This window comes from Melopsittacus undulatus, chromosome 7, assembly GCF_012275295.1.
Source record: "Melopsittacus undulatus isolate bMelUnd1 chromosome 7, bMelUnd1.mat.Z, whole genome shotgun sequence".
Classification (NCBI taxonomy): Eukaryota; Metazoa; Chordata; class Aves; order Psittaciformes; family Psittaculidae; genus Melopsittacus; species Melopsittacus undulatus.
This window is the reverse complement of record NC_047533.1, coordinates 46,221,371-46,246,568: the sequence shown is the minus strand read 5'-3', so window position 1 is coordinate 46,246,568 and position 25,198 is coordinate 46,221,371. Positions and strand designations below refer to the sequence as shown.

At 38.5% G+C, this 25,198-nt stretch overlaps 1 protein-coding gene across 3 annotated transcripts in view; it reads right to left on the bottom strand.

The window, feature by feature from the left end:
- The window catches only part of GATB (glutamyl-tRNA amidotransferase subunit B), a 42,850-nt gene extending 33,063 nt beyond the window's left edge, over positions 1-9,787 (bottom strand). Inside the window, exons 1-2 of one of the 3 annotated variants that reach the window (XM_005149015.4) lie at positions 9,642-9,787; positions 7,578-7,728 (exon numbers count right to left, since the gene is read on the bottom strand). In XM_005149015.4, coding sequence (XP_005149072.3) covers positions 7,578-7,728; positions 9,642-9,778 — 288 coding nt within the window. In that variant the 5' untranslated portion in view covers positions 9,779-9,787. Of the gene's footprint in view, positions 1-7,577; positions 7,729-9,191; positions 9,448-9,641 lie in introns of those variants that run through there. The other 2 variants (XM_031048828.2, XM_031048827.2) reach the window with 2 other exon arrangements.
- Positions 9,788-25,198: the final 15,411 nt, after the last annotated feature.

The window sequence follows — 25,198 nt, the reverse complement described above, 5'->3', positions numbered from 1 at the left end:
CCACATACCAGTGTGTATCTCTGATACACACTGACCATCATTTTCTATCACAGAATCACAAAATCACAGAATACTTTGGATTGGATTTCTAAGTCTTGGCTACCTGCCCTGTCTTCCTTGCAATCTTCGAGTGTCTGAAAGCCTGCACTAAACACACTAAAATCTTCCAGCCTTTGCTCTGAGTCCCTCATTCATTCTCTCTCATTCTATTTGCCATCTCCTGAAACACCATTATTTCCTTCCCAGAGAGGCAGCCATCTTTCCATAGCTGACCCAAATCTCTTAAGAGAGCACAACATACAAATCGAGAGTAAAGAAGAAGCACTCAATCAAATAGAGAGACAAGAATATATTACTTCAGGAAAAGAACAGGAGATGTAATGCAACAAGTCTTGCAAAAAGCTATAAAGAAAGTGACCCAAAATTATCTACTTTTTAACAAAGTTTTTCTGGAACAGCAGAACCAACAAAGACTGGTTTCCCATAAACATTTGCTTTAGTTTGCTTTACTTAAGCAGTAATCTCAACACTCTCTCCTCCATGATTCCCCCAACTTCTCCCCATTCACCAAACATCTCAAATAGAGTATAAGAAGTGTCACAGGTGTCTGAATAGCAGCATCCAAATAAAGCTGAGATCAGTGGAGAGACTCAGCTGCAAATTGCCTCTTCATGTGCTCACTAATATATTCACAAAACCCTCTATAAACCTAATTTTTTGAGGCTAATTTGGCTGAACTGGGCAGAACTAGAGTTTCTGCACAGAAAATAACAGTTGCAGTGGCAAAATCTACACATGTAACTATGAAACAAACACCAGATGCAGAAGGCTACATAATCCTCAGAATCATACATAGTCATATTAAAGGTGGCTGATAATCAGAGAGAAGACAAAGAAATAAATCCATTTTACCCCAGGAACCAATTACAGCCTAATTGCATCAAGATAAGTTTCAAACAAAATACATAAACCTGGTAGTTATGCAACATTACACACAAGACAGCTAGCCATGAAGGGAACAAAGACTGAGTCTACAATTATCTGTCACTACTGTTGGACACTGTTTCCCTAAATACCTTTTAATGAAAAAACTCTGCAAAGAAAAAAGTTGTTAAGATAAACAAAGAAGCAAGATGGCAGTTCACTAAGTTAAAATGCCAAGAAATTAGTAAAACCATGATTGTTACATAAACTTCTGCTTAACAGAGTGCTGCTTTCATACACATACACATACAATATACTACCTTGGATTTCCACAAAGGAGCCACCTGGAACCAGACTGTTTTTCTACAAGCTGAAAGAAAATACTCAGAATCATAGAGTAGCTAGGGCTAGACCGAACCTCAAGATCATCTAGTTCCAACCCCCCTGCCATGGGCAGGGACACCTTACTCTAGACCATGTCGCCCAAGGTTCTGTCCAACCTGGCCTTGAATGCTGCCAGAAATGAAGCATTCACAACTTCCCTGGGAAACCTGTTCCAGTGCCTCACCAGCCCCTCAGTAAAGAACTTCTTCCTTATATCTAACCTGAACTTCCCCTGTTCTAGTTTGAGCCCATTACCCCTTGTCCTATCAATACAGTGCCTGCTGAAGACAAAATGAATTCAATCAAACATTAAGGATGCCCGAGCATATATAGTGATTGATAACAGAAGTAATAAAAATTTGCCCCAGAAAATCTACTCATGGTTGAAATTTTAAATAAAGAAATTCTCAGTCCACTACGAAAAACTATGGAAAAATAAGCTAGTATGTGTTTTGGCAGCTATTTCAGACTGAATCCAGAAAGAGGGGTTGTGCTGTCCAGAAATATCAGCAATGGCACAGTAACTTCAGTAACAGAATTGTTTCAAATAAAGGAGATACTGCAAACTCCTGCTCCCCACTAAGAAGCAGAAAAATATCTGATAGAGCAAAAGGTAAAGCAACAAGAACAAAACCAAAAGGAGATAAGAGAAAATACATTGCTAATATTGCTGTTGCATTGAAGAATATAATAAAATAGGTGATAGCAAGATGTTTTATCAACTCAATGCCATTCTAGGTGGCAAGTTTACATCAGCTAGAGGGACCTGTTAAGAATGAACAGGAAAACCAACAAGAACAAAGAGAGCTCAATAGTTACCGAGGTGCTAAGGAGACAAAGCCCTACAGGAACTGTTAGCCTTGACAAAAAGATTAAAACACCCAGAATGAGTGTCAGAACTTCTCACAAATAAACAACACATAGCAAAAAGCAAGAGAAAACCTTACAGGGGACTCTTTCAAAGCTTGAGAGAAGAGCAACAAATGTCACCAAATACATCAAAACACAAAAGCAGAGGCGTCTGTAGAAAAATGGCATTTACAGTTAACTATGAAATAAAGTTGAGCTGAGCAACTGCAGTAACTGAGGAAGTGTAACACTTCTCAGACCCCAGTGAAAAGGTCTAGCTCCAGAGGTAACCCTGGGACTGTGAAAGATCCTATGAATGAGAAAGAAATTCAAGGAGGAACAACCTGTGCCATAACAAAGCCCTGAAAGTTGCCTCCCTCATCTTACAAGGACCTCTCCTGACCAGTACAACAGCACTGACCTAATTAATAGCTTGAAATTATGCAGGTAGGCTTTAATCCATCAAGCAGTCAGAAATGTAAGGGTCTATGAACTGCAAAGGCATTCTCAGAGAGCAATGGTTTGAAAGCCTGCTTTCCTCTGTAAGTTTTTTTTCTTTTTTTGTCTAAATTATGTGGAATTTGCTTTTTAGAGGCTTACTGAGACTTGAAGTCCAACAAGCTGGGACTGTCTGAGCAACAAAAACTGTTAACCACTGCTGATACAATGTATGTTGCAAATCAAAATATTATCAGGAAAAAGAGGACTGCAACAGAAAGGTAACACTGATTTCTAAGAAAGTATCTCCTTTTTCACCCCTAAATACAATTACTACAGTTTTACTGACAGAAGTAACAGGCAGTTAAAGTGAACCCAGACATAAGTGAATGATTTAAAATTATCAGGAACTCACTTTTTCCTTCAGGCACTGCCACTAATTTATTTTTAGAGGAGAGCTCATGGATACAACAACCAGGGCATCACACGGCGTCAAAGAAAAGAAAATAAGAAAATATATATAATGGAAGCTAAACGAACATGCATACGAAGATAAGAAGACTGTCCAGTTCCCTAAGAAACATGTGTGCAATTGGAAATGTAGTTATCAAAAGTCATGCTAAGAAGCAGGTTTTTTTGCAAATTTAAGCAGTACAAAAACAGAGTAAATTCATACGCATGCCAGCAGGAATGTCAAAACAAAACTGAAATCACAAGTTAGTAAAGCAGCTGTTACAATCACTTGATTTAACAGACATAAGATATCAAAAAAATCTAGTTTCAAACTGTAAAGTATAAATCCTGGTCTCAGATGCTGTTTCTGTTCCAGTATTTATAGCTGACAGACAGATCCAGCAAAATCTCACACAAACCTCTCAGTGCCTTCAAAAGCAAAGGCATCAGGTAAATTCTGTATATTAATAACATTTAAAATTAATCATGAAATCTGACAATCTATCACACAAGATATCTGAAAAAAAAAAAACCAAAACAGGTTATCTGCTACTGCCAAGGATGGATATGTTCATATAAGAAAGGGACCTTCTAAAGCACCATCTACACACCAAAGCTGGATATTATTACCCTTGTCATGTTCCTGGGCAGCCATCTCAACAGCACAGCATTGCAAGGTGGTAAAGGCAACAGCACAATACACATGCCCTCTGCTGCTGTGCACTGTTGAAGTGACATTCATCAACTTTGGAGAAGCCAGGGTATGGAGTTCAAGTTGCTGGCGGTGCAATATGAGAAGGCACAAAACCCAGTAGCTGTTCTAGCCCTGCTGTCTTCCATGAAAAAGCATATCTTGTTGCTCAATTGCCATTATATAGGCGAGAGAACATACAGTAGGACAAAAATGCTTCCTCCTATGCTATTTACAGACAGAAAACCAAAGAAATTTAAAACAAGATGATATTAAAATCTCATTAAAGGACAACAGCCATGAGTCAGCTGACAAACCCTCAAGGATGTCCAGTGGAACAGGAAAAATTTATGTATTAATATAAAATCATGCATTATAATCTACAGCAGTGTTCCACAGAGATGTTACTGTTTCTTCTGAGGTCAGAAGTTATTTACCTTTTCCTCATTAGAAACAGCCTGATCATTACCAAGTGTTTAAAAAATTCTATCTTTAAAAAGAAAAACAAAACCAAAACCCCGATGCTATTCACACTGTGAAAAGAATGAAATTCAAATGCATGAGAAGGTATCAGAATTTTCAAAATACTTAGGACTGTAGGGCTGACATTCAATTCAAATCTTATTAGTTTAAACCTTGGTTATGTAAATCCTAGATTATTTCTTTGTGCACTTGCCTACAAAGGATTGCCTACAATAGGATGAGGCTTTCACTTTAGTCATGCAGGAGACAAACATAAAATGTGCATCTTTTGGTGTGATTAACCACAAAGACTAAGCACAGACAAGAAGGTTTCAGACTTTACCATCTTGTTTCTGTGGCTGAGCTATAATTAACCTCAATCATGAGAATAGACAATCATGGATTCTCCTTCTGTGAGCCCAGTCTTATCCTTATAGCCTTTATAAAGATTCACAGAATTTTCAAAGAGGATAAATCAGACTGGGAATTCAACCACCTTTATGGATCCTCAGAAGAGTTTTAGATAAATCTGCATGCAAGGTGCACTATGTGCCACCACGGGTGGCTAAAATTTCCTTTGTAACAGGTCTCCTGAAGATAGCGAGCTAAGATCATTGCCAAGTCCATTTACCAGGTAAAAAAAAACAGGCCTTTGCACACTTCATTACACAAATTGTAATGTTGTAGTCCAAAGTAATCTGAGTAAGATGCTATCTGGTCTAGTGGTGAGAGGCTCCATCACCACAGGCCACAAAAAAGTGGGCAGATCAGCACAGGATAAGTCTCACTACTTCGAAATCTATTTTCATAATCAAAGCTTTGCCACGTATTTTTTTTCTGTCTCATGACAAACAGCAGTGCACCTGCATAGCTATTTTTGCCTGTAGCTGTCTCTCAGAGGCACATTACTATAGAAGCATAGTGAAATGGCCATGACACTGACAGTGTGATGGTCCTTCTAAGGCCTACTTGCAGCAGAAGCATAAAATAAGCTGTATTACAACACTGGAAGAAAATGCAAAGAGCAAAGAAAGGGCTAAATACATTCATCTAGTTTTCTCTCTCCTGTGCAAAGGCTCATACCCACACTCATTAATGAACCAGGAATGTATAGCAACCACAATAGCTCCCTTTAGCACCATTCTTCCTGGTCCCATTGTGAGTCAGCAAATTCTGTCTATCACAACCATCTCATGGCCTCAGTAAATTTAAGTCCCTATGACAGTGAAAACTGTCCCTATAGTTCTCTGTTCATATCAGCAATTAGTCACTGATATAGACAGCACAACTACTGTATTAAAATTTTGTTCCTTTTTTTTTTTTCATTTCTCAAAAAAAGAGTCAAAAAGAAAGGCCAAATATTCACCTAAAGAGACTTACTAAGCAATAATCTTAACATTTGTTAAACTGTTTTGGGGTTGGTTTTTTTTTTTTACAAATACTTTGAAATTTTTTAAAACTACCATCTTTCAAAATCCACCAAAATCCAATTCTATTTCAGATACTATTGCTGTGCACAAATACATACAGTTATTTAAAAAAAACAAGCCAAACTGATTGATTCCAGAACAAACACTGGTCTCTAACATTCACTCCTGTGCACAAGAACAAGGGGAAAATAAAATTATGATTACTGAATGGATTTCCTATCACATTCCAACATGCCAGAACATGTATTTTGTAACATTTGCTTTCAATTCCATTTTCACCAGTGCTACAGTGAGAAAAATCTTTTTTCTCTTTGTATAAAATAGCTAGGAGAACCTAACATGGTATCACTGCTTATTAACCTAGCCATTCTGCTTTTTGCTTCTTACACACAGTTATATACTCTGCCAAAGCCCACGTGTGCTGAGCTTTTCTTACAAAGGTCACACCAAGCCTCATTTTTAAAGCAGTTTAACAGAAGAAAAGGCCAAATAAAAATACTCCCAGATAAATAGTTATGTACATAACAATTAAACTCTTTATAAATACTCATTTTTGTTCCATGAAGAACAGTTTTTTGACTCGGCCGAAGACAAGCAATGTACAAGGATTTTTGTGCATTAACAGAACATGAAGTAGAAGATCTAAAACCAAAATCTTAAACCCTTTTAAATGTTGTGACTATTGACTTCCTAATGTAGTCCTGTCCTCAAATGGAAGAATCTCATCTTCCATGTTTAAGTCTAACTAGACTCTTCTAAAACCAAACAACTGCGTAAGCCTCCCAATCCCTCTGGAAAATTTTCACATAGTTAGATCTGAAACTCACCCCCAAATTGCTACTGAGACCAGACTGAAGCACAAATTTTACCAGCATGTAACCTTCACTTAGATTTCAAAACTTTGCAAACACAGAATTAATATATTAACCAATTTCTCTTTTTAAGGATCTTGGGTCATACATACATCAAGACTTTATAAAACCAGCCATAGTTAATTCTCAATTCCAGAATATTATTTAAGGCTGTATTATGGTGATGAAAAACTTCCAATACATTAAAGAGCTAATATATACCTGCAACTGGAATTCAAACCTCCACTCTCAGTGAAACACTTTTGCATTAAATAATTTGATCCCATTATAGTCTCTGCATGCTTGTTGAATGAGGCAAAGTTAAGTCTATTCAATATTTATTTTCACTGTATAGTAAAAGCTTATATTTTAAAAACTATTATTTTTTATATTAAACTTGTTAGATTCCCAGAAAATTCTACAGCAGCACTGCCATAGCCATCACAGTTATAATTCAGCTGTGACTTAAAAATTTACTATCTTGTCACTAAGAAATTACATTGCTAAGTATCAGCTAGCTATTCTGAGTTATTAGTCCACAATGTCCCACAGAGATAAGATTTTGTTTTGCTAATAATTGTTTTGCTCTGGAAATAGGAATGGATGACACTTCCCTAAATTACAGACTTACTACTTAGGAAGCGAAGTACCTCCATAGCAAGACATTCCAAATGGCAAATGACAGCTACGTAAACAAACATATGGGAAAGTAACATCAAATGGCCACTTCGAAATCTAAGATGTTCTTCTCTCATAAGATTTTAAGTATCTCTCATATTTAAGGAATTTCCTGTATGGCATACAAACTAAATTTCTTTGGCCTTAGAGAAATACCGCAATTCATTCAATATTTTGAAGTGACACTCCCCGGTTTTTTTCCTTTGCAGAATATGTTGAGTATCTAGTGATAATTATGGAATGAGTAAAATGAAAAGAAATAGTACTAAGAATCTTATGTTATCAAACAACCAGAAAATAGAAAAATATGTAAAAGTAGTTGTATAGTCAATTCTTGGGAAGAACAAAATATTGGAAATATACTCAGAAGTTGTCTGACATCAATCCTACTGTAAATTAAGCTGAAGCATAACTTACTGGTAAAGTTCCTGGTAAAGAAGCATCAAAGAAAGATACCACAGAGTTAGGAGGTGCTGCAAACTGGACTTGGGATCCAGAGAAGAGTTTTGAGTTGGAACTGATCTGTGCATGAATTTCCAGACCAACAACTGGTACCCATGGAGCAAGACTGAAAAGGAAAGAGAAGAGAAATAAAATTTAAATAAAGATGACATTAAACACCATAAACATCTAAAAAAAGAAGAATTAAAAACTTTTTATTTATTCTTTTAATAAAAAATAAATTGTAATCGTAAAATATGTAAATGATGTTGTAAATACATCTAATTTATGGCAATGGCAGAAGTTGTGCTGCAATACTGGAGAACTGATAAACTGAGACTAACTGACAATATAGAGAGGGAGCTGTACAGCAAAGTGTCCTCCTTATATACAGAAAAAAATGCCATAAAAAAGAAACATAATGGTCTGAAACTTTTAACTTTCCCTTACATGAGAAATCTAAAGAGAAATTAATGAGGCAAACTTGCATGCTGGATGAACCCTAATTTGGTATCTCGTGAAAATCACAAAATCATCATAAATATGTATTACTTTTTAGGTAGTTTGATAAACATCCAAAAATCAGTAGCATAGTAAATTATGTATTCTTTGTCAGCTAGTCGCATGCTAGGAAAGGTGGCTCTCCAGAGCAGTGTTAGTAGCATATTAGCATAAGCATTAGTAATCTGGTAATAGAGAAATCATCATTTCAGCTAGAGAGCTACTGTTCTCTGAATATATTCCACAGAATAAAGCTTCTCCATATCATCTGAAAAGTAATTGCAGTTCTCACATCCATAACCTTTATATGGACAAGAGAAAAAGGTCACCTTCACAGTATGAATTGCCTGACAGTTTCTGTAAGTAATTATATGGCCTTGTACAAATGAAGTGGCACAAATAATATTTCAGTGATGAAATCACATTTCTATGGCAGACTCTTCAGCAGTACAAGTACCAAGATAGCTATAGGAGATAAGCAAGCTATTGAAAAACATCAAACAAATACATCAAGTACAGTGTTCCCTTCAAAGGTGAACATAATACTAAGATTTTACTTCTCTGTCTGCCCTCCAACAGCCGAGGACATCCCCATAAACACCAAACTACTGATGCCACTTAGATCACTGCTTTAGGAAGAAAAATATTATCATAAAGGATTATGGTATAGATGTTTTAGGAGTTAATGTATTTTCTTTTACAGAAACATAGTATTTTCTTTGGTGTTTTCAACTACTCATAAAATTGCCTCAAGGCTTAGGAAAAAAGTTGGGGGGTTGTTTGTTTTTTATATTTTGGAGGCAGATTTATTTCATTGTTTCCTGCATTCTCTAGAAATTCATCCCCATCACAACACAGCATTAAATTACATTTTTCGCTTAATCAGCATGCTGGCTTATGCTCTGATAAATGATTTCTGCATCAGCCCTTGAGCCCTAATAACAACACTCATGAGAAACCTGGAGTTCCTTGCCTTGTTTGCTCAAGGTTTATGTTTATTTGTGTCTCTAAAGAATCAGCAGCATAGTTCTGCCCCTTTCCAAACAACTTCATTAGATCATCAGCTGCACAGAGAAACCTGAATCTCACCAGAGAACATGAAAGCTTGTACAGCCCATAACTTCCAGTTGTGGGAGAAATAAAATGTTCTATTCCAGGCACACTGCCAAGGTTTCCCAATTCTCCACTGGAAAAGAAAGCTTCTTTGGACCAGAACAACCCTTCAAAAAATACTTATGCAGGTTGATACATGCTGATTATACTCCAAACACATGAATGCCAACGCTTCCCAATTCGCTTGCATCGCTTCTGGCTCTTATCACATGTCAAAGGAACAGCACTACCGCTAAGACAAACACTGTCTGGCGGGCGCTCAGGAGGAAGGTAACACAAACGCGTGCTGTTAGGTGGTGACAACCTGCTCTCGTACCCAAACCCGGCGGTCCGAAACCGCCTGCAGCTACACCCTGAGAAGCGCAGGATGCCCCAGCTGAGAGCCACCTCCACCGGCCCCTCTCCCGCGCCGTCCCGACACCATACCCGCTCTTCCCCGCCGGCACGGCCGCGCTTCTCGCGCTACCAGCAACAGAGCACTGCCCGCGGGGGGCGGAACCGCCAGCTCCACACTGCCACACCCGACACCAAACCCCACCGCACCCCCGGGCCGCCGCAGCCATTTTGCTTTCTCCCCGCCGAGGGTCTTTCGCAGCGCCCCCTGGGAAATGTAGTCCTGCGTGCCTGAAGGCTACGCAGAACTGCCGTGGCGGTGGACTACAACTCCCGACAAGCCCTGCTAACGGCTCCGTCGCGGGCGGGGCGGGGCGTGCCCCCATGCACAGCCTGAGGAGGGCGGTTGAGGCGGGTGGGTTGGGTGTGATGCGTGGCGTTGAGAGCTTTGGCGGCGTAAAGGGTGTGTAAAAAGTTCTGCCCTTTTAGGGTAGAGTTGGGGAGCCACCTGTTTCCATATATTTCGTTTCCTTTACTGGGTGCTGTGTGAAGATTGACTCCATGTGGGTTCTGGTGAACGTGTGACTTCTGTTCCTCACCTTTGTTGTGAAAAGGCCTCCCCTGCCTTCACGGCTTAGTGTAATGGCGATTTGTTACCAGAGAGGTGTAAGTCCTCCTCATGCACAGCTCTCCTGCTTACCTTCTGCTGGAGAGGTGTTGCCTCAGGCACCTGAAAACGCGTTAATGTGGGACACAACAGTACTACAATCTGAGGAGTTGATACTTGGTCTGCAGGTGCTCTGCCTATCCTGAGTAAATCAACACTCGTCCTAGAAATGCTGAAGCAAGAGAGTAATTGTGTTTGTGTCTTTCTTCTGTTCAAAACGTTTTAGGCTCAGGTCCTTAAAGGAGATGTGTATGATTTTCTGATGGGTTCACACTGATAAGAAACCAGCTGCTATTTTAAGAATGTGTTTTTGCAGATCTTTGAAGTGAAATGATACGACACAATGCAGTTGAAATCTTGGCTCTTACAGCTCTCTGTGTGTAGAGCAGCAAGGTCCAGTCTCTTCAGGGCCTTGGGTGTTAGTGCTGCACAAATACATGGTAATAAAGAGAGCTGTCCAGGGCATATGCAAACATCTTAAATGCTGTTTATGCAGCGACGTTAAACAGACAATAGAAATAGCAACCTTCTGTTCTAAGCCACAGGCCTGTGGAGCTTAAATGGGAATGTACATTAGCTGATGCTTCTGTCATCCTTGCTCTGTGTCAGCTACTGCTAATAGAAGCTAATCAGTTACAAACACATGAGTAAGACTGATTTTTTCCAGCAGAGGACAGTGGTGCATATAAGCGTTTGACAGTATCTTGCAACCTTTATACCCTCTTGTCTTCCCAAGCTCAAGTATATTTGAGATGTTGAGTGGTTCAAAGTCATGTAGAAGATAATTTATCCAACTAAGAAAATGTTCTATAATGGTTTTTACGTAACACTAATTTTTAATATAATTTAAATGAGTTAAATTAATATGAAGTTCTTTATAAGAGCTAGTTGAAAAATAACTTCAGCAGACACTGATCTACAGTTACTTGTACAATATCTTAGTTTAATTAGCTTGTCATATTCCTATTCTTGGGGAATATCACTGCCTTGTACTTCAAAGTGTGACCAAGACAAAATTCTTTCCAGTAAAGAAGAACTAGCCACAGGCCATGTTGGACATGTTGAGAAAAATGAAAGAACATTGGAGTGACCGTTTTCCTTCACTTCTGTTACGGACCTTGTCGCGTATGAGACAACCTGATATAAAGCTTGTATAGCAGTTTTCAAGCCAATCAAATAGGTAGGAGTTTCTGAAAATTCTGGTATGAATTGTCTTCTGGATTTATTGGGGACCCATACAGTGGATTGTAATGAAGGATGCGTTTCAGGCTGAAGCTTTAGTATATGATTGTTATTTTGGCAACAGTTTTATTCCTTTAACAATTGTCCTCCATGAACCTTGGATTTAATGATGATTTGATACTTTGTAGGGATTGATAGATCATTTCAACCAGCTATGAGCATAGGCTCAGAATATAGCACTAAAATGTTTTTACTGGTATAAAAATGATAAGTTTTGGATTGTTTTAGTTTTTTCTAAGGCCGTTCTCCTGATGTAATAGGAGATTCCATAAATAATCATTAAGAAGTTAAAAACTCATGAATATTAAAGTCATGTTACTTAAAGCCTTACTCTGCCTTGATTGCACAGACTTCTGCCCTTTGTGCATATTATTTAGAAAGGAATAGACAACACAGCAGGGTTGAAATCTACTTTCGGCATCCCAAACTGGAACATCTTTTAGCTGTGTGGGTGTTGTCTTACATAGAGAGGAGGGTTGGAAACTGCCATTGTTCATGATTTAAATTGTCTCAGTGCTATTTTAATTCCTTTCCCAGAAAAAAAAAAAGAACCAACTATTAGAAAGACCTTTTTCTTTGCAGCCCTATGCCAATAACCAAGTAGGTAATAAATGAAAGCTCACACATCCATATACAGGAACCTGATCAATCACAGACAAGCAGAGAATAATTGCCTTTCCCAGTAGCTTACTTTGAAGTAGGAAAGGCTACATATTTGTTCCTTATATACCCTGGGCAGCAGCCCCTACTTTGCAGTGTGTTTATACATCATGCTGTGGCCTGGAATAGGAAAATATCTCCAGCACTGCATAAAGATTTGTATGATGATAGTTCAGTACTCACTATGTAGATTTCTGTCTTAGAGAGGGTAGACCCAGGGGGCAGTTTGCTGAGTCGAGTTTCTTATTACTGCAGGAATTTAACCAATGCCCGAGAGGAAATTGGAATTTTATAGAAGACAAAAACTAAACAGCATATCATTTAAGCCATAAACGTGCAGTCTGTCCCATTTATTTAAAAGAGGATCTGCTTGAATTTCAGTTTATAGGATCTGAGTTCTAAACTGCTTTCTTGCGAGCATGGTAGCACATATACTAAAGTCCTTTTGTGGACTGTGAGATCTCCTTTTGGTATAGCAGGGAATGGGGTATTCGGTCTGGGGTGTTAAGATGCCTCACAGGTTGTCTGCAGTGTCTTATTTCAGCATGTGAAATAAGGAACAAGACAGAACCTCTGTTTTTTGATTTTGATTTTGAAGCAGAGGGTGTGGCTTCTAGAAGAGCAAATCTGTAGTCTACCAAATAATCAGACATTGTCCTACAGGGAAGAGTAATGAAGAGGATTGTTAGTGTGAAAGCTAACTATGGTAAGGAATGTTTTCAAACTTTCAGGCCCCTAAGATTACCGGTGTACTTTGAAATACTTTATTTTTTTCTCTACAGGTATAAAGTAAATTTTCTTTTTCTGCACCTTTCAACTAATAAGGACAATGATTTTCAGCCTGGACTACTGATTCAATTTGTCTATCTACCAGTAGTAGGAGTTGGCAAATACAAAAAAGTGTACCTGATCTTGCTGGTTGGAAAAGGGTATTTCTCTTGACCACAGGAGACAGTAGCGAGCTGATAGAGCTGCCTTGTATGCGCTGCTGCGCATGTGTGTGTGCATGCAGTGATATATTGGGTGATACGGAGGGTCTCATGGTTTGAGAGGTCTTGTGTTAAAGTGTGTTAATATACAAAATGGCATCAATGTCTATTGACAGGCAGGTAGTGCCATTTTATTTCATAAAAGTGCTATTACTCATGAATCGAAGATAAATGTTAGACTTGCCTAGAATGAACTACCACAATAAATATGTGTGCACAAGCAATTTCTGTAAACACTAATGGAAATATGAAAGTAGCACATAGATACTGGTATTGCTGTAGAAGGTGGATTCACTGTTCCTTGGAGGCTGTGTTGTGAGGAGAGAACTTGTATCTTTGGTTCAGCTATGAGAAGCCCTTATAATACGGCTTTTGTGTACTGGTTTTCATATGGCATGGCTTGCCTGGGGATGCTGCAGTGACTGCACCTGTGATTTGGATCAGGTGTTGGCCATCTCAAAAACTAGCACTTGAGTACGTTTAACCTCCTTGTGTCTCAGAACACTGGGATAGTTGGCAGTAAAGTAGTTACTGGAATTATTGTAGCTGGGGAACCTTACAGCCCGTTCCCTAAAGACAAAGGTAGTCTTGGTCTGAGGGAGTTAAGCACTACTAACTTTGTCTTAGGGTGAAAAATGTCGTGGTTTAAACCAAGTCCCCCAACTCCCGTAGAGTTAGGAAGGAGAATCCAAGGAATGTAGCCCCCACGGATTGAGATAAGAACGGTTTAATAGCTAAGGCATAACACAATAATAATGATACAGCCAATAACAAGCGAAAAGAATACAACACCCCACCAGCCACTGACCCATAACTCACTCTACCCTGCCCGGCCAAGCACCGCGTGCTCATTCCTCCATTTTTCTCCAGAGCTCCACCCCTCCTCTCTCTCTTTCTCTCAGTATGCATCCTGGGCATCACGTGCTCATTGGATAACCTGGGTCAGGTGTCCTGTCTTTCCTTCCTCCCAGCCTCCCCTCCTCCACCTGGCTGGAGCACGTGCTCAGAAAAAACCTTGAACAAAAACACCCTTAAAACATGCTCGCTATCAAGCAACTGTCCCCAGCCCAGAAGTCAAAACACAGCACTGCACCAGCTACAAGAAGGAGAAAAATGACTGCCACGGCTGAACCCATGACAGTACTACTTATAATCCGTATTAAAGTCTTAATTTTTCAGTGTGAAATTCTGCTGTTATAGGCATAAGCAGTTTTCCTAGTGCATCTCTGTCATCTTGGTGTTGTATCTTGACTAAATTATTAGAAAATTGATATGAGCCTATGCTGCCTTTGGTATGATTTCCAGCCACCTAGGAATTAATTTTTTTTTAGTTGGAAATCAGATGACTTTCTTGTAGGGTGATCACTCCTTTTGGTTTGGACCTGTTATACAACGTTTTCTAAATGCTTGACTTGTAATTCAGAATTAGGTTTATATTTTGATACAGTTCAGTTTGTAGGGAACATGTTTTGCTAGTGGTTCTTAAAGTTTGTTTTTCAAGCAATGGGAACTGCATTTGAAAACAGGAGAGACTTGGCAGAAGCATCTATATGGGAGAAATGTCTATAAACTTACTGTATGAATCTCATGTACTGTCTGTGAGGGAGAATGCAGAAGAAGGTGATTGATAATATTTCAGCTGTTCTGAGATTTACTAGTAATTATATCCAATTGTCTTGATATCTGCAAGAAAGCCTTTAAAATGTCTCTCTGGCCTTTTGTTTTCACTTTACTCCATAGAGTGAAGAACAAGAAAGGATAGAGAAAGCATGTAGAAGTGAGACTAATTTGTTCCTGTGTTTTATTACTTTTTGCATTGTATTTTTGTGTATTCTCATTCTTCTGTTTACAATTTTCAGTTGAAATTTCAAAGAGCTGAGGCTTGTTACTTCCTAAATTAAGAGCCCCAACTCTTGTTGCAGGCTATCTGTGACTTACATAAAGTCAAGGATATAAAATTTCAGCAGCATATGGTTTCACATAACCAGTACTCTAACAAGGACTTTCTCTCTTGACCCCAGGACGAGGGAAGACACTAAATGCTGTTGTACAAAGTACAAAACTAAATCCTAATCTTTTGCTTCTGAAGGTAGCCTGTCATAGTCTTGATGCTTGTCCAAGTGTCTAATTTTAGGCAAGCTATACCTTCCAAAGTGCACTTGAGGTATATATTGTCTGTATCCTTTTAAATTGTTTATGGCTTCAGTTTTATAAACCCATTTGTAAAATTCCAGCTGACAGCCAAACACCGGGAAAAAATAGACCTAAAGATCTGTACTCAGTTTTTTAAAGAAGAAAAAGTTCAGTTGAATAGTCAAATCAGGAGCATGCATCAAAGTGTTTTCCCTGACTAAGAGATGATATTAATGATCAGCAAAACCTTCAATTACTATTGACTTCTCTGTCACGAATAAAGTGAAGGAATTGTTTGAAAGAGGTCTCAAGTGACATAAATGCTTGGAGGTAACAAGTTCTAATAATGATGTTAGTTTAGGCTATAATTAATTTTTTAATCAAAACCAATCTAAAGATAGTCTCAAGTGTTAAATCCTACTAAGGTGCTGCTTGTCAGAGAGGGATTTCTTAAAAAATGTGAGATTGCTTATGGTTTGAAGCCAGTTCTAAGAGGTTATTTATAAAAGCGCTTCAAGGGGCTGCTTTTGTTGTTCTTGGCACTAAAGGCTGTTTCTAATTGTCTGAAGCAATAAGGATGTGAACTAAAACTGTTGACCAGATAGAACTTTGTGATTAATTAGTACACTAAAAGCACAGCAGAAATGTAAATGAAGGAAAATACTGCAGATAAATGCTCAAGGTTTCAGATTCTGAAGTGAGACAGCCCTGTCTCACCTTTTTTTTCTATGCAACAACACAGACTTACGCTTTGCTTGTTTAGGATTGATTTATAAGGGGTTATTTATTTTCAAGGCTTTTTGTATATTCCCTGCCTTCAAATATATCCACCTATACATCGCATTATACGTCACCCACTTGAGCTTGAAGAACACAGGTTGAAACCCTTATCCAGAGGAGTCTCATGAGGATGATCAGGGAACTGGAGCACCTCCCGTATGAAGACAGGCTGAGAAAGTTAGGGCTGTTTAGCCTGGAGAGGAGAAGGCTGCGTGGAGACCTCATAGCAGCCTTCCAGTATCTGAAGGGGGGTTACAAGGATGCTGGAAGGGATTCTTCATTAGGGACTGTAGTGACAAGACAAGGGTAATGGGTTAAAACTTAAACAGGGGAAGTTTAGATATAAGGAAGAAGTTCTTTACTGTTAGGGTGGTGAGGCACTGGAATGGGTTGCCCAGGGAAGCTGTGAATGCTCCATCCCTGGCAGTGTTCAAGGCCAGGTTGGACAGAGCCTTGATTGACATGGTTTAGTGTGAGGTGTCCCTGCCCATGGCAGGGGAGTTGGAACTAGATGATCTTAAGGTCCTTTCCAACCCTAACTATTCTATGATTCTATCCTGCTGGGTATTATGTCTTTACTCTGGGATGTTTGTTTTTTTTACTTGCATAGTTGTACTGCTGAGATCATCTTCCCACAGTGCCTGGGACATTTGAAGCAAAACCTGGTTTATGTTCTGCTTTTTTTAAATAAGTGATAACATGTTTGTGGTGTGTGGGTATTTGGTTGGTATCATCATCATGTGTTGTGTGTTCCCCCTCTTACCCTCATACTGTATTTATGCCATATCTATGTGTTTAGTAACTTTTCTTATGGTGAAATAAAACAGTAAACATTGCTTCCTCCTGAGAATGAAAAGTTGATGGCAATGCCCTTGAAATTATTCATCCATCTTGTGGTTTAAATAATACTTATTCCTATATGAACACTAGTCACATACCGAAGTGAAGAATGAAATGAAGAAGAAAGTAAGCACTGCTGTTTAGTATATTAGGATGCTGTGGGTTTGGTTTGGGTTTTTTACCCCTGTAGATGCAGGAATATTTACTGCATTGCAATTCTGGTTATGATTTCTCCATGGACCTGATAAAGATAGTTAGTGTGTTAGTGACAGGCATTAACTGAGAGCTTGTGAACAGAGCCATATTGTGGTAACTTGGAGAAATGAGTGCTTTTGAGTACAAAACAGGCAGAACACAGAGAAGTAGTACAAACGTGTTTCCTGTTTTGCTACTTGTGTAGCTAGTGTCCTAATGGAGAGGACTGCTAACAAAGTTGAATTGAGTATTTCATCTTGTGTCATTTATTCTGTCCTGGGGCTTTCTGTGGCACCATCGGTTCATGCTGACTGGTATGAACGGCTGCCCACTTATGTCATATAGGCTGCTGACTAACCAGAATCTTTTTTAATTTTGTTTTGAACTTGTGACCTAGTTGTTCATGGGATAACATTGCCTCATTGAAGACTCTTGGGGTGGTGTTTTGTTCATATTATATCACAGAGTTTCTGTTTCATGGAATTATAAAATGGTTAGGGTTTTTCCAGCCATTGGTATTTTCCAATTTATTCTTTGGAAAAAGTATGAATAATTGTGCGATCTTGTGGTAAATAGCTGTATTAAAGCCATATGCCAGTGTATAAAATAAGTTGATAGCGGAATACCTCTTTTACTATTATTTTAAAGGTAAGGAGAAGAATTAAGTGCTGTGTTTTGGGAGGAGTTGTGATCTTTGTGGGTTTTTTTTGGGGGGGTGGTGGGGTGGTGGGGTTTGTGTTCTTTTAACATCATCTCAGATTAGATAGAGTTCTTCCACTTTGGAAATGAAATTCTCTCTGTAGAAACTTTTATTAACCAATCAATCAGTAACTGCTTTGGGACTGATGTGCTTCAGCTTCAGTAACTGATTACATCATCTCAGATTATGTGGAATGCTTCCATTATGGAGCTGAAATTCTCTCTGTAGAAACTTTTATTAACTGATCAGTCAGTAACTGCTTTGGGACTGAGGTACTTCAGTAACTGATTAATAAATTGCAGTCTGAAGCCAGAATGTGAGAGGTGTAGTGTACTTTGCACATATTGGGGCAGTGGCTCATTAAGTTTTAATAAATTGGATAATCTTTGAAGTTTATATTTCCTCTTTGCCTTGTCCAGTATAGTAACACATGCAAGGAGTTCAGTACAAGCCAGCAGCAGCACAATATATTTTGACTGTGTCAAAAGGCTGCTTCTATTGGCCTTGCTGGAACAAAAGTCTCTGAAGACTTCAGTAAGAGTTTGGGACTGATACCAAAACTGCTGCTAAAGCAGAACTGAATGAAGTAACTTGTGTTAGGTAACTGCAATAATGTCTTTGCCTAAGGGACTTTAGAGGCACACCTTTCTAGCTTTGCCATATACCCTTCCCTTTCCTCTCTAAGTATTAGCATTAATAATATGGTAGCACAGCTTTCTGTCCTCTCTAGTAGTAGTTTCTCTCTTCTGGTGCTTACTGTAGTGGCCTACGTAGTTATAATGGTATAAGAATGCATTTCTGGCTTCTGTTCTAACAGTCTTTTTATCTCTCTTCTTTTTCTGGTACTGTATGGATTAATGCAATACATAAGTGATTGCCTTGGAAGCCTTTTTTAATCAGGGTAATGTTGGTACGAGAAGTGATTCTACCAAGTCACTAGACAATTTGTATGTTTTTAATAAATGCACAGAAGAACCTTTCTGCTAGGCCATGTATGCAGGGGTCACTGTGTTTTGGAAGGCTCTGTGATGTACTTGGCCCCAGTGGTGTGCTTTGGATTACCGCTGCCTGTGTTACTGAGATGGAAATACGATGAGACACTATTTTGAGTAGATATACAGCTGCCTTATGCATGGCTGAGAGAAATACACCTGTGTATCAAGAGATTTTATTTTTCCAATTACTATCTGCTCTCTCATGGCACTAGATAGGAACTAATTCCAGGAGTATTTTATTACTGCTGTATGAGTCATGCAAAGCTTCCTATTTCTTTTAGGTCCTGAAAGGGAGAAACTTCCTCTTTGAGTCCTCTTCCCCAAAGCATGTCTGTTTGTTTCTTAGAATGTTCTGAAATGTGGAAATAAGCATTAATTGGAAAAAATGCTACACAAAACAAATGGACAGAAATGAAAATAGATATCACTACTGGCACTCTTTCAGTCATTGGAAAACACAAAGGACAAGAGCGATACAATAAGCTGTGCTTTGAAAGGTGCAGGTCTGGACATACTTAATTGTAAGTATGCATATGTAGTGTTTGGTAATGCAAAGTAGCTTCTACCCTCAATGAAAAGGGGTAAACTACCTTCCATGGTAGTTTCTTTACAAATTCTGATCTCTTGTAATTATACAGTCTTGCCTGTGGTCATGTTTACTTGGTCTTTTCCCTCCTAGTATCTAGGTGTTTAATTTTAAAATCCATTTTTATTGTTATACACAGAAAGCAAAGACATATGTTTAGTCAGGGTAATTTTACTCTTAACTTAAGAAGAAAGAATGAGAAAATTTCTGTGAAAAATAGAGTCTGTGTATATGCTAACCTCTTCAGAGCTGAACACAAAAATGAATCTGTTGTCTCCTTGTACCAAAGAGTGCTTCATAAATTTGAAAATGCATGGCAGTAACATAGTAAATAAGCAGCACATTGTTAATATATCTTTCAAAGGCCAAGGAATAGCTTAAATACTCTTTTAAATTGTGGTTGATATAAAACATATCCAGTTGGATCATGTATAGGGTAATTACTCTTGACAAGTTAATTTTGCAAGTGTCCAATTAAGCTATTCATTCATAGCTTATCTCTTCACAGCATGGCTGTATTCACTTGCATGTTCAGGCTTAAATTTCTATTATATATGTAAGTATGAATCCAAATCCATGTGATGTGAATTCATTGAGTTCAGAGCCTGAACCCCACAATCCAGATCACTTGACTGGCTTAAATTAAGAGGGGGCTGAGGTTTTCTTTTTTTTTTTCATTATTTTTTTAAGTGGTAGTAACTATATCTTAATTATCTGGCTTATCTATAGGTATATATATATATATATTTTTTTAAGCTGTAAAGATTCATGTTCTCAGTTTCTCTTTAAATTCGTTTTAACAATCTAAAATCAGATTTAGGGGAGTAGCTTCTCATGAAGCCACCAGACTTCCAAAGCCGGGACTTTAGATGGAATACCAAATATCAAAATGTACCTTTGAGTTAGAAGATACAGAGCTAGCATCTCTTATAAATGTTATAAAGTAAATATGAAGTGAATATGGAATATTGCATCTTTGAGATCACTGGTTGGCACTAGGTATTTTCACCTGATAATGGAAGCTATTGATTCACAATGGTTGGTTGAAGTGGAAATAAACCAAGTCAGGAGCATACTGTGATTATTCAAGGTTCAAGGGCATCTGTAACCTGCTTCAATCAGTGAGATGTTTGTCTAGAAATGAACTAATATTGTGCGTTAAAGATAGACTTCAACCTCTAAAAGCTTTTTAAAAAATAACTTAAAAAAAATTAGTATCCAGTGCATACCCTCTGTGTGAGCAGAGCAGGATTAGGGAACTGCTGCACCATTAATCAAGCCAGTGATTATACCAAGCTGAAAACTCAAGGGACCAAGCTTACTAGGCCCTAGGCAGGTAATTTACATGATCTGCCCTGGTATTAGTGAGGCGAAGTCAACACAATATATAATAGTGATGGTACCTAGTGTTTCCTCGCTGTCATCTGTCCTGTTTTTCCCATTGCACAGAAATGTCTGTAGTGGACATGGGACCACATCAGAGCATTAGCTGAACCTTCATGATTCTTGGCTGCTGGCAGAGAAGTTTGTAAATCTCAGTTCTAAATCCCTTCTCTGAGGGGTGGGATTGAAAAAAAGAGAGAGAAGCATGTTCATCACAGACATAACAGAAAATCTAGACTAATGCTTTCTCTTCCCCACACCCCCCCCCCCCCCCCCCAAATTGAGGCAGACATTGATTTAGGCGCACATACACCCCCATCTTCTGATTAAATCCAGATGGGCACTCAGACGCAGACTTGGGTACCTACATGGCTCTTTCCAGTCGGGACTTAAGTATTTCTAAGTTCATTCCTTTGTCTATTTTTAAACTTAAGCTACAAATGGGTCTTGACAGCAGGTTTTGCACAGGGATCAAGATGTTGGGCTGTATCATGCCACAGATGTATTTGGATTAATTTCATATCTATTCTGCAACTCTCACATTGATGACTGTTTGAACACAACAAAAGCCTAGCTTTCCTTGCATGGCTAAAAGTCACTAACATGAGAGGAGGGGCAAGCCAGAACAGCATATGTTGGGAAAGAAAACTGGAAGTTTTGAACATGACTTGAATTTCCAGGGTTGACAGGTGAGCCCAGCAGATTGATCACCAAGTTTCATCAGTGCCACCCACCAATATCTGTAAGCAGCAATGATTCTTCTTCACAGACTCTTCAATTTTGACTTTCTCAGAGTCTTTGCACTCTGTAGAGTACCCTCCACTATAATTTACCAAGTAACTCAGGATGCCAAGAAACCCAATCTCCCCTAGGACTTCAGAGTTTATGTCCATCCCATGCACTGCTATTTAAGTACCACTGACCTAGGCTTCCTAAGCATGACTTGTCTAATACTATATATCTACCTACTTATTAAACCAAACAAAAAAATCTGACCTCCAGTGTTTGTCCACTGGGCTATTTCTCTCAGATTAATTTTGTAAGAGATGGCTGAAAATCACTTTATATATTGGCTTTCATATCCAACTGTGAAATATCTAGAGGATAATAGCAATATAAATCTTCCACACAGACCTTACAGCACTGTCTCTTCTCTTTTCTCAGCACAGTTACAATAGGTCTGGGTTCAGGTTCACATTGTTCCCTCTTGCATCATTGCTTGTACGTGAGAAAATAACTGCAGAAAGCAGTCTTCCAGGGTACGCCTCTGTTGACCACTGTTTTGGTGCAGATAATGTAGTAACTGCTGACTAATAATACAACACATACCAGTTTTAGTGTAAATACCCTTAGCTGAGGCAAGAAAGCTTCCCTAAACTTCATTCTGAGGACAGCAAAGCAGCAGGCAAACTCCTGTGCCCTGAATTTTAATGATGATAGCATTAATGATGCAAAAGTAGTATATTTTGGAGGGCCTTCAAAAGAACTTTAAACCCATTACAATTTTCCGGGTAAGAAGCGTGTTCAGACAGCACAGTTGTGAGCAGATTGTCCCAAAGTTGGTGTGAGAAGGATGAAGAGGTGGTTAAGGTTTTGGATAAAGAAATAAAGGAGCATTCCTCTGAGCGTTGGCAATGCAGGATTCAGAAAAATGGTTAAGTACCATTTCATTAAGATGTAATTTAAAATCAGCCTGATGCTCTTCTAAGTTATAATGGAAGTTAATTGCTTCTCAGCAGTCCTGTATGTTAGCAAAGTGCAGACATGACTGAATATTTTCCTCCCATAATCAGAGGTCGCAAACAGAATTGTGGTGCAGTTAAAGCTTGGTTTTCATCAATGCTAGTTTAAATCAAACCTTGGTGGAATGAGGAGGATGTCATTACAGCCATATGAAATGATTGTAGTCTAGGCTGGTATCCAGTCCAGAAGGTCTGTTCATTGGGCAGAGGATTTTCTGAATGGGCTGAATCTGCTCTGCTACCTGGTAGTAGCCGGGTGAATGGGGTACCTGATGTCCTATGGCTTGGGCTGCTTCCTGCTTGGATTACTGATTTGCCACAGCAATTATTACAGCTGTAATGCAGTAGTTATGTATTGCATGATCTTGATGTCTAGATGTTTTGATGTTTTAACCTTCAGTTTCAGAGTTTGTTCATGTATTTCATAAATACATGATTAGTAAAATTTAGTATTTGTATTTTCTATCTTATGTCATTGCACTAGTATTTAATCTTCATTTCATTAGTTATATATTCATTAGTATAAGGAAACATTGAGGCTGGATTCATTATCCGTGTAATGGATGGTGAAATGAAAAGTGCAGGAAAAAATGCTCTCTAGGGTATTTAAGCGAGGGGGTAGTCTAGTTTGCATATTGGGACAGTTTGGGCTAACCAGACACTGACTGGCAACCCATTCCAGTAGTTTGGAATGGAGATGGGGAGAGGCAAATACAGCCAGCAGAGAAAATGTGGTTTATTAGAATGTGTGTGTGTGTGTATATATGTGCACATTAGATATATTGTATATTTCTTATATATTATATGTATAGGCCTTTTGGAAAATTCCTTAGGAAAAGGGAAATGAATGACCTATATGTTCTTCCGTTCTTACTCAAGATGGAAGTAAATGTCCTTTTACAGTCTGACCCAGTCTGAATATCGTCACCACGTGAGTGTCTACTAGGGTGACAGAGGCATTGTCACCTCTATTATCAGGTCTCGGTGTAGGCAACTTTTACTATGTCTACTGTTTTCTCCACCTGTATGCCAGATATAAACATTATTTTTCCTGCAGAGAATGAGATGTGTCCCCGCATTGGTGTATTGGCAGAGGCCATAACAGAGCTTAGGATTGTGCTGATGTGGAGGACTTGTGGTGAGTGCTGGCTGAGATATGGTCAGGGTTTTGCCATCCTGTCTAGGATTCCAATTGTACTGCTTGTACATTTGCTCCAGCAGTAGAACAAACTGTTCATCTGTTTTGTGCTTTGACATAGGCATGTGAAACTAATGGCACACTCATGCTTTCAGTTCAGTGAGATTGAGGTGTAAATTACTGCTCATGAATATGTTGTTTCACTCTATCCTTTGGAAAAGTAGATGAAGTTCTAGATGTTGATAATAGTTTTTTGTGTTGAATTGTTACCTCATTCCACAATTAATCTCAAGGATGGAGGAATAAAAATTTTGGGTCAAACACGTCAGTCTTCACTAATCTGGGTAATTCTTCGATTGCATGAATAGTCCCATACAATTTCATAGTTACAGAGACTATTTACTCAAATGGACACATATATCTTAAGCTTTTTTTTTTTTTAATATATTTCAGTGTAGTAAGATTTAAAGATGAAATAAGCATAAGGTAGCAATCCAACCATAATATTGATTAACTTGTCATGTTTGTCTGCATAATTGCATGAGATTTTGCAATGTTCATCCTACTGGAGCCTGTTTGTAGTTGGTTCTTACTGGAAGATAAAATTACAAAGCTAAGAGGTTAATCACTGCAGTGGTGGACAGCTATTTTTATAAAGAGAGAGACCCCCAGAGACTTCTTGCCAGTGTGCTATGCTTCCAATAAAATTATTATTTGTACTTTCTTTCCCATCTGCCCCCATGCTTTATTAATACTACTGTGCTATGCATTCATATATCTTTTCATTCTCTCCCTCTTCTCTACCACCTCCTCCTTCAGCAAATAAATACTATATTTGCTAAATTATGTGTAAGGGATGAAAAAAATTATAAAAGTTTTGAGAAGGGAATCAGGTTATGTTTGGTATGCTGTGATTTGTTTGACAAATGAACACAGAGAAGGATAGGGCATGCAAATACTGCAGTGTTCTTTCTTTGTCGCTTTTTAAATTTCTCTTAATTTCCTTTATTTCAGTTCCCAAGCACAATTAGTATGTGCATGTATGTGTCAGGTGCAAGATGATGTGTATGTCTTCCTAGAATTTACAAGCTTTTCAAATTTTTTGGAAGAGAGAAATGAAGCACAGTACATTGGAGAAGTTGACAACTTTGATGTATTGTTTCTCAGCTGCAGTAATGCATAGCTTTGGTTTAGGAAGGATATTCCCAGGCCTTTTCCAGCCCTCAAGAAGCCTTTACAGTGGATTGTACTTCCTAAGATACTCCTTTTATTTGTTAGACTACTTTTTTTTTCCCCTTTCAAATTCAGGTATTTTCTGTAGGAAAACTAGCCATTGTTTTTGAGTCCTCAAGCCTGGCAGTTCTGCTTGCAACAGCTCTCAGTGATGAATGCACATTTGCACTAAAGTGGAAATGGGCTAAAATGGGGAGCAGTTACATGCTACAAAACAATTTGAAAACAAGAGTATGCAAACAATCCGAGAATATTCTTGGATCACAAAAAATTGTCTCTGTCTGGGCCTGTACTCTAGTGGTGTTCCTGACAGGTGTTTATCTAACCTGTCCTCAAGGACCACCAGCAGGCACTAGATATTTCCTAC